General features: G+C 53.8%; 1 protein-coding gene across 1 annotated transcript in view; it reads left to right on the forward strand.

Moving 5' to 3' along the window:
* The window catches only part of LOC139577462 (tripartite motif-containing protein 16-like), a 20,435-nt gene extending 10,090 nt beyond the window's left edge, over positions 1-10,345 (forward strand). Inside the window, exons 4-6 of the mRNA XM_071404476.1 lie at positions 8,234-8,393; positions 8,519-8,578; positions 8,810-10,345. Of these exons, the coding sequence (XP_071260577.1) occupies positions 8,234-8,393; positions 8,519-8,578; positions 8,810-9,321 (732 nt within the window). The 3' untranslated portion in view covers positions 9,322-10,345. The remainder of the gene's footprint in view (positions 1-8,233; positions 8,394-8,518; positions 8,579-8,809) is intronic.
* The last annotated feature ends 202 nt before the right edge of the window (positions 10,346-10,547 follow it).

A 10,547-nucleotide genomic window follows, 5' to 3' on the forward strand; every position in this document is an offset into this window, starting at 1 on the left:
CTCTCTCTCTCTCTCTCTCTCTCTGTCCGTCCCTCTCTCTCTGTCCGTCCCTCTCTCTCTGTCCGTCCCTCTCTCTCTGTCCGTCCCTCTCTCTCTGTCCGTCCTTCTCTCTCTGTCCGTCCTTCTCTGTCCGTCCCTCTCTCTCTCTCTCTCTGTCCGTCCCTCTCTCTCTCTCTCTCTGTTCGTCCCTCTCTCTCTCTCTCTTTGTCCGTCCCTCTCTCTCTCTCTGTCCGTCCCTCTCTCTCTCTGTCCGTCCCTCTCTCTCTCTCTCTGTCCGTCCCTCTCTCTCTCTCTCTGTCCGTCCCTCTCTCTCTCTCTGTCCGTCCCTCTCTCTCTCTCTGTCCCGTCCCTCTCTCTGTCCCTCTGTCTCTCTCTGTCCGTCCCTCCCTCTCCCTCTGTCCGTCCCTCTCTCTCCCACTGTCCGTCCCTCTCTCTCCCACTGTCCGTCCCTCTCTCCCTCCCTCTCTCTCCCTATGTCCTTCCCTCTCTCTCCCTCTGTCCTTCCCTCTCTCTCTCTCTGTCCGTCTCTCTCTCTCTCTGTCCGTCTCTCTCTCTCTCTGTCCGTCCCTCTCTCTTTCTCTGTCCTTCTCTCTCTCTCTGTCCGTCCCTCTCTCTCTCTCTCTGTCCGTCCCTCTCTCTGTCCGTCCCTCTCTCTCTCTCTGTCCGTCCCTGTCTCCCTGTCTGTCCGTCCATCTCTATCTCTCTGTCCGTCCCTGTCTCTCTGTCCGTCCCTATCTCTCTCTGTCCGTCCCTATCTCTCTCTGTCCGTCCCTATCTCTCTCTGTCCGTCCCCCTCTCTCTGTCCGTCCCCCTCTCTCTGTCCGTCCCCCTCTCTCTGTCCGTCCCCCTCTCTCTGTCCGTCCCCCTCTCTCTGTCCGTCCCCCTCTCTCTGTCCGTCCATCTCTCTCTCTCTGTCTGTCCGTCCCTCTCTCTCTCTCTGTCCGTCCCTCTCTCTCTCTTTGTCCGTCCCTCTCTCTCTCTGTCCGCCCCTCTCTCTCTCTCTGTCCGTCCCCCTCTCTCTGTTCGTCCCCCTCTCTCTCTCTCTCTGTCCGTCCATCTCTCTCTCTCTGTCTGTCCCTCTCTCTCTCTCTCTGTCCGTCCCTCTCTCTCTCTCTGTCCGTCCCTCTCTCTCTCTCTGTCCCTCTCTCTCTCTCTCTGTCCGTCCCTCTCTCTCTCTTTGTCCGTCCCTCTCTCTCTCTGTCCGTCCCTCTCTCTCTCTTTGTCCGTCCCTCTCTCTCTCTGTCCGCCCCTCTCTCTCTCTCTGTCTGTCCCTCTCTCTCTCTCTGTCCGTCCCTCTCTCTCTCTCTGTCTGTCCCTCTCTCTCTCTCTGTCTGTCCCTCTCTCTCTCTGTCCGTCCCTCTCTCTCTCTGTCCGTCCCTCTCTCTCTCTCTGTCCGTCGCTCTCTCTCTCTCTGTCCGTCGCTCTCTCTCTCTCTGTCCGTCCCTATCTCTCTCCGTCCGTCCCTATCTCTCTCTGTCCGTCCCTATCTCTCTCTGTCCGTCCCCCTCTCTCTCTCTGTCCATCCCCCTCTCTCTCTCTGTCTGTCCCACTCTCTTTGTCTGTCCCCCTCTCTCTGTCTCTGTCCGTCCATCTCTCTCTCTCTGTCTGTCCCTATCTCTCTCTGTCCGTCCCTCTCTCTCTCTGTCCGTCCCTCTCTCTCTCTGTCCATCCCCCTCTCTCTCTCTGTCCGTCCCTATCTCTCTCTGTCTGTCCCACTCTCTCTGTCTGTCCCCCTCTCTCTGTCTCTGTCTGTCCATCTCTCTCTCTCTGTCTGTCCCTATCTCTCTCTGTCCGTCCCTCTCTCTCTCTGTCCATCCCTCTCTCTCTGTCCGTCCCTCTCTCTCTCTCTCTCTCTCTCTGTCCGTCCCTCTCTCTCTCTCTCTCTCTCTGTCCGTCCCCCTCTCTCCCTCTGTCCGTCCCCCTCTCTCTCTCTGTCCGTCCCCCTCTCTCTCTCTCTCTGTCCGTCCCTCTCTCTCTGTCCGTCCCTCTCTCTCCCACTGTCCGTCCCTCTCTCCCACTGTCCGTCCCTCTCTCTCCCTCTCTCCCTCCCTCTCTCTCCCTCTGTCTTTCCCTCTCTCTCTCTCTGTCCATCCCTCTCTCTCACTGTCCTTCCCTGTCCATTTGTCTGTCCCTCTCTCTCTCTCTCTCTCTCTGTCCCTCTCTCTCTCTCTCTCTCTCTCTCTCTCTCTCTCTCTCTCTCTCTCTCTCTCTCTCTCTCTCTCTCTCTCTCTCTCTCTCTCTCTCTCTCTCTCTGTGTCTCTCTCTCTCTCTCTGTCCGTCCCTCTCTCTCTGTCCGTCCCTCTCTCTCTGTCCGTCCCTCTCTCTCTGTCCGTCCTTCTCTCTCTGTCCGTCCTTCTCTCTCCGTCCGTCCCTCTCTCTCTCTCTGTCCGTCCCTCTCTCTCTCTCTCTCTCTTTGTCCGTCCCTCTCTCTCTCTCTGTCCGTCCCTCTCTCTCTCTGTCCGTCCCTCTCTCTCTCTCTCTGTCCGTCTCTCTCTCTCTCTCTGTCCGTCCCTCTCTCTCTCTCTCTGTCCGTCCCTCTCTCTCTCTCTCTGTCCGTCCCTCTCTCTCTCTCTGTCCGTCCCTCTCTCTCTCTCTGTCCCGTCCCTCTCTCTGTCCCTCTGTCTCTCTCTGTCCGTCCCTCCCTCTCCCTCTGTCCGTCCCTCTCTCTCCCACTGTCCGTCCCTCTCTCTCTCTCTGTCCGTCTCTCTCTCTCTCTGTCCGTCTCTCTCTCTCTCTGTCCGTCCCTCTCTCTTTCTCTGTCCTTCTCTCTCTCTCTGTCCGTCCCTCTCTCTCTCTCTCTGTCCGTCCCTGTCTCCCTGTCTGTCCGTCCATCTCTCTCTCTCTGTCCGTCCCTGTCTCTCTGTCCGTCCCTATCTCTCTATGTCCGTCCCTATCTCTCTCTGTCCGTCCCTCTCTCTCTCTCTGTCCGTCCATCTCTCTCTCTCTGTCTGTCCCTCTCTCTCTCTCTCTGTCCGTCCCTATCTCTCTCTGTCCGTCCCTATCTCTCTCTGTCCGTCCCTCTCTCTCTCTCTGTCCGTCCCTCTCTCTCTCTCTCTGTCTGTCCCTCTCTCTCTCTCTCTGTCCGTCCCTCTCTCTCTCTCTGTCCGTCCCTCTCTCTCTCTTTGTCCGTCCCTCTCTCTCTCTGTCCGTCCCTCTCTCTCTCTTTGTCCGTCCCTCTCTCTCTCTGTCCGTCCCTCTCTCTCTCTCTGTCTGTCCCTCTCTCTCTCTCTGTCTGTCCCTCTCTCTCTCTCTGTCTGTCCCTCTCTCTCTCTCTGTCTGTCCCTCTCTCTCTCTCTGTCTGTCCCTCTCTCTCTCTGTCCGTCCCTCTCTCTCTCTCTGTCCGTCGCTCTCTCTCTCTGTCCGTCGCTCTCTCTCTCTCTGTCCGTCCCTATCTCTCTCCGTCCGTCCCTATCTCTCTCTGTCCGTCCCTATCTCTCTCTGTCCGTCCCTATCTCTCTCTGTCCGTCCCTCTCTCTCTCTGTCCGTCCCTCTCTCTCTCTGTCCATCCCCCTCTCTCTCTCTGTCTGTCCCACTCTCTTTGTCTGTCCCCCTCTCTCTGTCTCTGTCCGTCCATCTCTCTCTCTCTGTCTGTCCCTATCTCTCTCTGTCCGTCCCTCTCTCTCTCTGTCCATCCCCCTCTCTCTCTCTGTCTGTCCCTATCTCTCTCTGTCCGTCCCTCTCTCTCTCTGTCCATCCCTCTTTCTCTGTCCGTCCCTCTCTCTCTCTCTCTCTCTGTCCGTCCCCCTCTCTCTCTCTCTCTGTCCGTCCCTCTCTCTCTCTCTCTCTCTCTCTCTCTCTCTCTCTCTCTGTCCGTCCCCCTCTCTCTCTCTCTCTGTCCGTCCCTCTCTCTCTCTCTCTGTCCGTCCCTCTCTCTCTCTCTGTCCGTCCCTCTCTCTCCCACTGTCCGTCCCTCTCTCCCACTGTCCGTCCCTCTCTCCCTCCCTCTCTCTCCCTCTGTCCTTCCCTCTCTCTCTCTCTGTCCATCCCTGTCCAATTGTCTGTCCCTCTCTCTCTCTCTCTGTCCCTCTCTCTCTGTCCTTCTCTCTCTCTCTCTCTCTCTCTCTCTCTCTCTCTCTCTCTCTCTCTCTCTGTGTGTCTCTCTCTCTCTCTGTCCGTCCCTCTCTCTCTGTCCGTCCTTCTCTCTCTGTCCGTCCTTCTCTGTCCGTCCCTCTCTCTCTCTCTCTCTGTCCGTCCCTCTCTCTCTCTCTCTCTGTCCGTCCCTCTCTCTCTCTCTGTTTGTCCCTCTCTCTCTCTCTCTTTGTCCGTCCCTCTCTCTCTCTTTGTCCGTCCCTCTCTCTCTCTCTGTCCGTCCCTCTCTCTCTCTGTCCGTCCCTCTCTCTCTCTGTCCGTCCCTCTCTCTCTCTCTCTGTCCGTCCCTCTCTCTCTCTCTCTGTCCGTCCCTCTCTCTCTCTCTGTCCGTCCCTCTCTCTCTCTCTGTCCCGTCCCTCTCTCTGTCCCTCTGTCTCTCTCTGTCCGTCCCTCTCTCTCCCACTGTCCGTCCCTCTCTCTCCCACTGTCCGTCCCTCTCTCCCTCCCTCTCTCTCCCACTGTCCGTCCCTCTCTCCCTCCCTCTCTCTCCCTATGTCCTTCCCTCTCTCTCTCTCTGTCCGTCTCTCTCTCTCTCTGTCCGTCTCTCTCTCTCTCTGTCCGTCCCTCTCTCTTTCTCTGTCCTTCTCTCTCTCTCTGTCCGTCCCTCTCTCTCTCTCTCTCTCTGTCCGTCCCTCTCTATGTCCGTCCCTCTCTCTCTCTCTCTCTGTCCGTCCCTCTCTCTGTCCGTCCCTCTCTCTCTCTCTCTGTCCGTCCCTGTCTCCCTGTCTGTCCGTCCATCTCTCTCTCTCTGTCCGTCCCTGTCTTTCTGTCCGTCCCTATCTCTCTATGTCCGTCCCTATCTCTCTCCGTCCGTCCCTATCTCTCTGTCCGTCCCTATCTCTCTCTGTCCGTCCCTATCTCTCTCTGTCCGTCCCCCTCTCTCTGTCCGTCCCCCTCTCTCTGTCCATCCCCTTCTCTCTGTCCGTCCCCCTCTCTCTGTCCGTCCCCCTCTCTCTGTCCGTCCCCCTCTCTCTGTCCGTCCCCCTCTCTGTCCGTCCCCCTCTCTCTCTCTGTCTGTCCCTCTCTCTCTCTGTCCGTCCCTCTCTCTCTCTCTGTCCGTCCCTCTCTCTCTCTTTGTCCGTCCCTCTCTCTCTCTGTCCGTCCCTCTCTCTCTCTTTGTCCGTCCCTCTCTCTCTCTGTCCGTCCCTCTCTCTCTCTCTGTCTGTCCCTCTCTCTCTCTCTGTCCGTCCCTCTCTCTCTCTCTGTCCGTCCCTCTCTCTCTCTCTCTGTCTGTCCCTCTCTCTCTCTCTGTCTGTCCCTCTCTCTCTCTCTGTCCGTCCCTCTCTCTCTCTCTGTCCGTCCCTCTCTCTCTCTCTGTCTGTCCCTATCTCTCTCTCTGTCCGTCCCTCTCTCTCTCTCTGTCTGTCCCTCTCTCTCTCTCTGTCCGTCCCTCTCTCTCTCTCTGTCCGTCCCTCTCTCTCTCTCTGTCTGTCCCTCTCTCTCTCTCTGTCTGTCCCTCTCTCTCTCTCTGTCTGTCCCTCTCTCTCTCTCTCTGTCTGTCCCTATCTCTCTCTCTGTCCGTCCCTCTCTCTCTCTCTCTGTCTGTCCCTATCTCTCTCTCTGTCCGTCCCTCTCTCTCTCTCTGTCTGTCCCTCTCTCTCTCTCTGTCTGTCCCTCTCTCTCTCTCTGTCCGTTCCTCTCTCTCTCTCTGTCCGTCCCTCTCTCTCTCTCTGTCTGTCCCTCTCTCTCTCTCTGTCTGTCCCTCTCTCTCTCTCTGTCCGTCCCTCTCTCTCTCTCTGTCCGTCCCTCTCTCTCTCTCTGTCTGTCCCTATCTCTCTCTCTGTCCGTCCCTCTCTCTCTCTCTGTCTGTCCCTCTCTCTCTCTCTGTCCGTCCCTCTCTCTCTCTCTGTCCGTCCCTCTCTCTCTCTCTGTCTGTCCCTCTCTCTCTCTCTGTCTGTCCCTCTCTCTCTCTCTGTCTGTCCCTCTCTCTCTCTCTCTGTCTGTCCCTATCTCTCTCTCTGTCCGTCCCTCTCTCTCTCTCTCTGTCTGTCCCTATCTCTCTCTCTGTCCGTCCCTCTCTCTCTCTCTGTCTGTCCCTCTCTCTCTCTCTGTCTGTCCCTCTCTCTCTCTCTGTCTGTCCCTCTCTCTCTCTCTCTGTCTGTCCCTCTCTCTCTCTCTGTCCGTCCCTCTCTCTCTCTCTGTCTGTCCCTATCTCTCTCTCTGTCCGTCCCTCTCTCTCTCTCTGTCTGTCCCTCTCTCTCTCTCTGTCCGTCCCTATCTCTCTCTCTGTCTGTCCCTCTCTCTCTCTCTGTCCGTCCCTCTCTCTCTCTCTGTCCGTCCCTCTCTCTCTCTCTGTCTGTCCCTCTCTCTCTCTCTGTCTGTCCCTCTCTCTCTCTCTGTCTGTCCCTCTCTCTCTCTCTCTGTCTGTCCCTATCTCTCTCTCTGTCCGTCCCTCTCTCTCTCTCTGTCTGTCCCTCTCTCTCTCTCTCTGTCTGTCCCTCTCTCTCTCTCTGTCTGTCCCTCTCTCTCTCTCTCTGTCTGTCCCTATCTCTCTCTCTGTCTGTCCCTCTCTCTCTCTCTCTGTCTGTCCCTATCTCTCTCTCTCTGTCCGTCCCTATCTCTCTCTCTGTCCGTCCCTCTCTCTCTCTCTGTCTGTCCCTCTCTCTCTCTCTGTCCGTCCCTCTCTCTCTCTCTGTCCGTCCCTCTCTCTCTCTCTGTCCGTCCCTCTCTCTCTCTCTGTCCGTCCCTCTCTCTCTCTCTCTGTCCGTCCCTCTCTCTCTCTCTCTGTCCGTCCCTCTCTCTCTCTCTGTCTGTCCCTCTCTCTCTCTCTGTCTGTCCCTCTCTCTCTCTCTGTCCGTCCCTCTCTCTCTCTCTGTCCGTCCCTCTCTCTCTCTCTGTCCGTCCCTCTCTCTCTCTTTGTCCGTCCCTCTCTCTCTCTGTCCGTCCCTCTCTCTCTCTCTGTCCGTCCCTCTCTCTCTCTCTGTCTGTCCCTCTCTCTCTCTCTGTCCGTCCCTCTCTCTCTCTCTGTCCGTCCCTCTCTCTCTCTCTGTCCGTCCCTCTCTCTCTCTCTGTCCGTCCCTCTCTCTCTCTCTCTCTCTGTCCGTCCCTCTCTCTCTCTCTGTCCGTCCCTCTCTCTCTCTCTGTCCGTCCCTCTCTCTCTCTCTGTCCGTCCCTCTCTCTCTCTCTGTCCGTCCCTCTCTCTCTCTCTGTCTGTCCCTCTCTCTCTCTCTGTCCGTCCCTCTCTCTCTCTCTGTCCGTCCCTCTCTCTCTCTCTGTCTGTCCCTCTCTCTCTCTCTGTCTGTCCCTCTCTCTCTCTGTCCGTCCCTCTCTCTCTCTGTCCGTCCCTCTCTCTCTCTCTGTCCGTCCCTCTCTCTCTCTCTGTCCGTCCCTCTCTCTCTCTCTGTCCGTCCCTCTCTCTCTCTGTCCGTCCCTCTCTCTCTCTCTGTCCGTCCCTCTCTCTCTGTCTCTTTCTCTCTCTGTCCGTCCCTCTCTCTCTCTGTCCGTCCCTCTCTCTCTCTGTCCGTCCCTCTCTCTCTCTCTGTCCGTCCCTCTCTCTCTCTCTGTCCGTCCCTCTCTCTCTCTCTGTCCGTCCCTCTCTCTCTCTCTGTCCGTCCCTCTCTCTCTCTTTGTCCGTCCCTCTCTCTCTCTGTCTGTCCCTCTCTCTCTCTCTGTCTGTCCCTCTCTCTCTCTCTGTCCGTCCCTCTCTCTCTCTCTGTCCGTCCCTCTCTCTCTCTCTGTCCGTCCCTCTCTCTCTCTCTGTCCGTCCCTCTCTCTCTGTCTCTTTCTCTCTCTGTCCGTCCCTCTCTCTCTCTGTCCGTCCCTCTCTCTCTCTCTGTCCGTCCCTCTCTCTCTGTCTCTTTCTCTCTCTGTCCGTCCCTCTCTCTCTCTCTGTCCGTCCCTCTCTCTCTCTGTCCGTCCCTCTCTCTCTCTCTGTCCGTCCCTCTCTCTCTGTCTCTTTCTCTCTCTGTCCCTCTCTCTCTCTCTGTCCGTCCCTCTCTCTCTCTCTGTCCGTCCCTCTCTCTCTCTCTGTCCGTCCCTCTCTCTCTCTCTGTCCGTCCCTCTCTCTCTCTGTCCGTCCCTCTCTCTCTCTCTGTCCGTCCCTCTCTCTCTGTCTCTTTCTCTCTCTGTCCCTCGCTCTCCCTCTCTCTGTCTCTCTCTCTCTCTCTCTCTGTCCCTCTCTCTCTCTCTCTCTCTCTCTCTCCAGAGTTATCAGTCTCTCTCCAGTATCAGTGTATCTTCAGACTTACCCAGCATCGTTGTCCGTCCTCTTCAGTACTTTGGAGATGTGAGTAAGACTGTGTCTGAACTGAGAGAGAAACTAGAAGACTTCCTTAAAGGAGAATGGACCAAGATCTCCACTACAGGTGTGTTGAAAACAATAAGAACATCAACTTTAGACCATTGAAAGTTCCCTACTAGTCATATACATGTGGAATATGGTCTGATGATAACATTCCCTCTCTCTGTCAATGTGTTTGTGTGTCTGTAGTGAATATAGTGGATGTTGTACTGCCTCCAGAGCCCAAGACCAGAGAACAGTTGTTACAATGTGAGTCTCTTTATTGTGAAGTAACTAACAGTCTCTTTTTACTGACACTCCTAACAATCCCTCTAGAAATATATAGCAATAGTAGATCTAATCAAAGACTGGGTATCTATCTGATTCCTCATATTTCTCTGATTTGATCTCTGCTGTGCTCTAATCAAAGACAGGGTAGATACAGTATCTGACTTAACTTATTGTTCTGACTCCCCTCATTGGTCTCTGCTCTTCTCCCAGATTCCTGTCAGCTCACACTGGAGACAAACACAGCACACACACTCCTCTCTCTTTCTGAAGGGAACAGAAAGGTGACCTGTACAGGACAAGTCCAACCATATCCTGACCATCCAGACAGATTCACCACCTGGTGTCAGGTTCTGTGTAGAGAGGGTCTGTCTGGACGCTGTTACTGGGAGGTGGAGTGGACTGGGGATTGGGTTAATACAGCAGTCTCATATAAAGACATCAGCAGAACAGAGAGAGATGCTGCATTTGGATACAATAACAAGTCCTGGAGTTTAAGGTGCTCTAGAGGTGGTTATTGTTTCAGACACAATAATGTTGAGACTAAAGTATCAGACCCTCAGTCATCCAGAGTAGGAGTGTACCTGGATCACAAGGCAGGTACTCTGTCCTTCTACAGTGTCTCTGACACAATGACCCTCCTCCACAGAGTCCAGACCACATTCACTCAGCCCCTCTATCCTGGGTTTTATCTCTATGGTACTGCTGAGCTGGTTAAACTGTAGTAGGGTCCACATAGATACTAGTCATGCTGGTGTAGTCTATAGCTGAGCTGGTTAAACTGTAGTAGGGTCCACATAGATACTAGTCATGCTGGTGTAGTCTATAGCTGAGCTGGTTAAACTGTAGTAGGGTCCACATAGATACTAGTCATGCTGGTGTAGTCTATAGCTGAGCTGGTAAAACTGTAGTAGGGTCCACATAGATACTAGTCATGCTGGTGTAGTCTATAGCTGAGCTGGTTAAACTGTAGTAGGGTCCACATAGATACTAGTCATGCTGGTGGTGATGGTCCCCAGATGTGATGATTCATTCTGCTCTGTTTTATCTACAATGATTTAACTGATTTGATCTTCAGAAGATGTTATGAATTAAAATTCAATGTTTTCATATTTTTGTAATTGCAATGTTTTAATCTTGTACATTTCCATGAATCATGATGTCTGGTGTTGATGTATATTGGTTGTCATTCAGAACCATTGATATGTTTTCTCAGTTGGTTCTCTGTCTCTATGTAATTCTCCTCAGTATCATTGATCAGCTTGTTGGTCCTAATTGATGTGTTCTCTGTCACCTGGAGCTGCATGGAAAATGGTCCAGGAACTAAAGGACAATTCAGGACTAGTCAGCCCACTACAAGCTGGTATCACTTACTTTCTACTAAACTATATGGACTGGTTTCCCAGACACAGATTAATCCTAGTCCTGGACTAAAAAGTATGTTCAATGTAGATGTCCAGGAAAGCGTCCCTAAATGTGTCATCTTTCATCCTCCCATACTGCTCAGTCCAGCAACATTAAACCTGTCCAGCAGGTGGTACTATTGACCAAACAATAAAACCAGCAGATATCTTGACTTGCCAATCAGTATATCAGTAATGTTCAGAATAGTACTTTAATATCATTGGAGATTGATGGTCTTTTTAATCCACTATCCAGAGTCAGGAACAGATGAAGTTAGGTCTGCTACTGTTCAGTGATTAAATATGATTTATGGTGATGGGAAATAATAAAAAACACTAAACTTCATCTAGTAATAGTTTTCCTTTGTTATTTATTCCAAGGTGTGTCTTTAACTTGTAAATGTATTGTGTGGAAGTGAGCTAGTGGTGTGGCTGATAGAATAGAATGAAAAGGGAGGATGGGAGGAAGAGGGGAGGAGTGAAGGGCTGTTCAAGAAACCAGATGAGGAAGAGGAAGATGTTCAGGGGAATTACTGTCTCTGTTCCAA

The sequence above is a fragment of the Salvelinus alpinus genome, chromosome 6 (assembly GCF_045679555.1).
Source record: "Salvelinus alpinus chromosome 6, SLU_Salpinus.1, whole genome shotgun sequence".
Taxonomy (NCBI): Eukaryota; Metazoa; Chordata; class Actinopteri; order Salmoniformes; family Salmonidae; genus Salvelinus; species Salvelinus alpinus.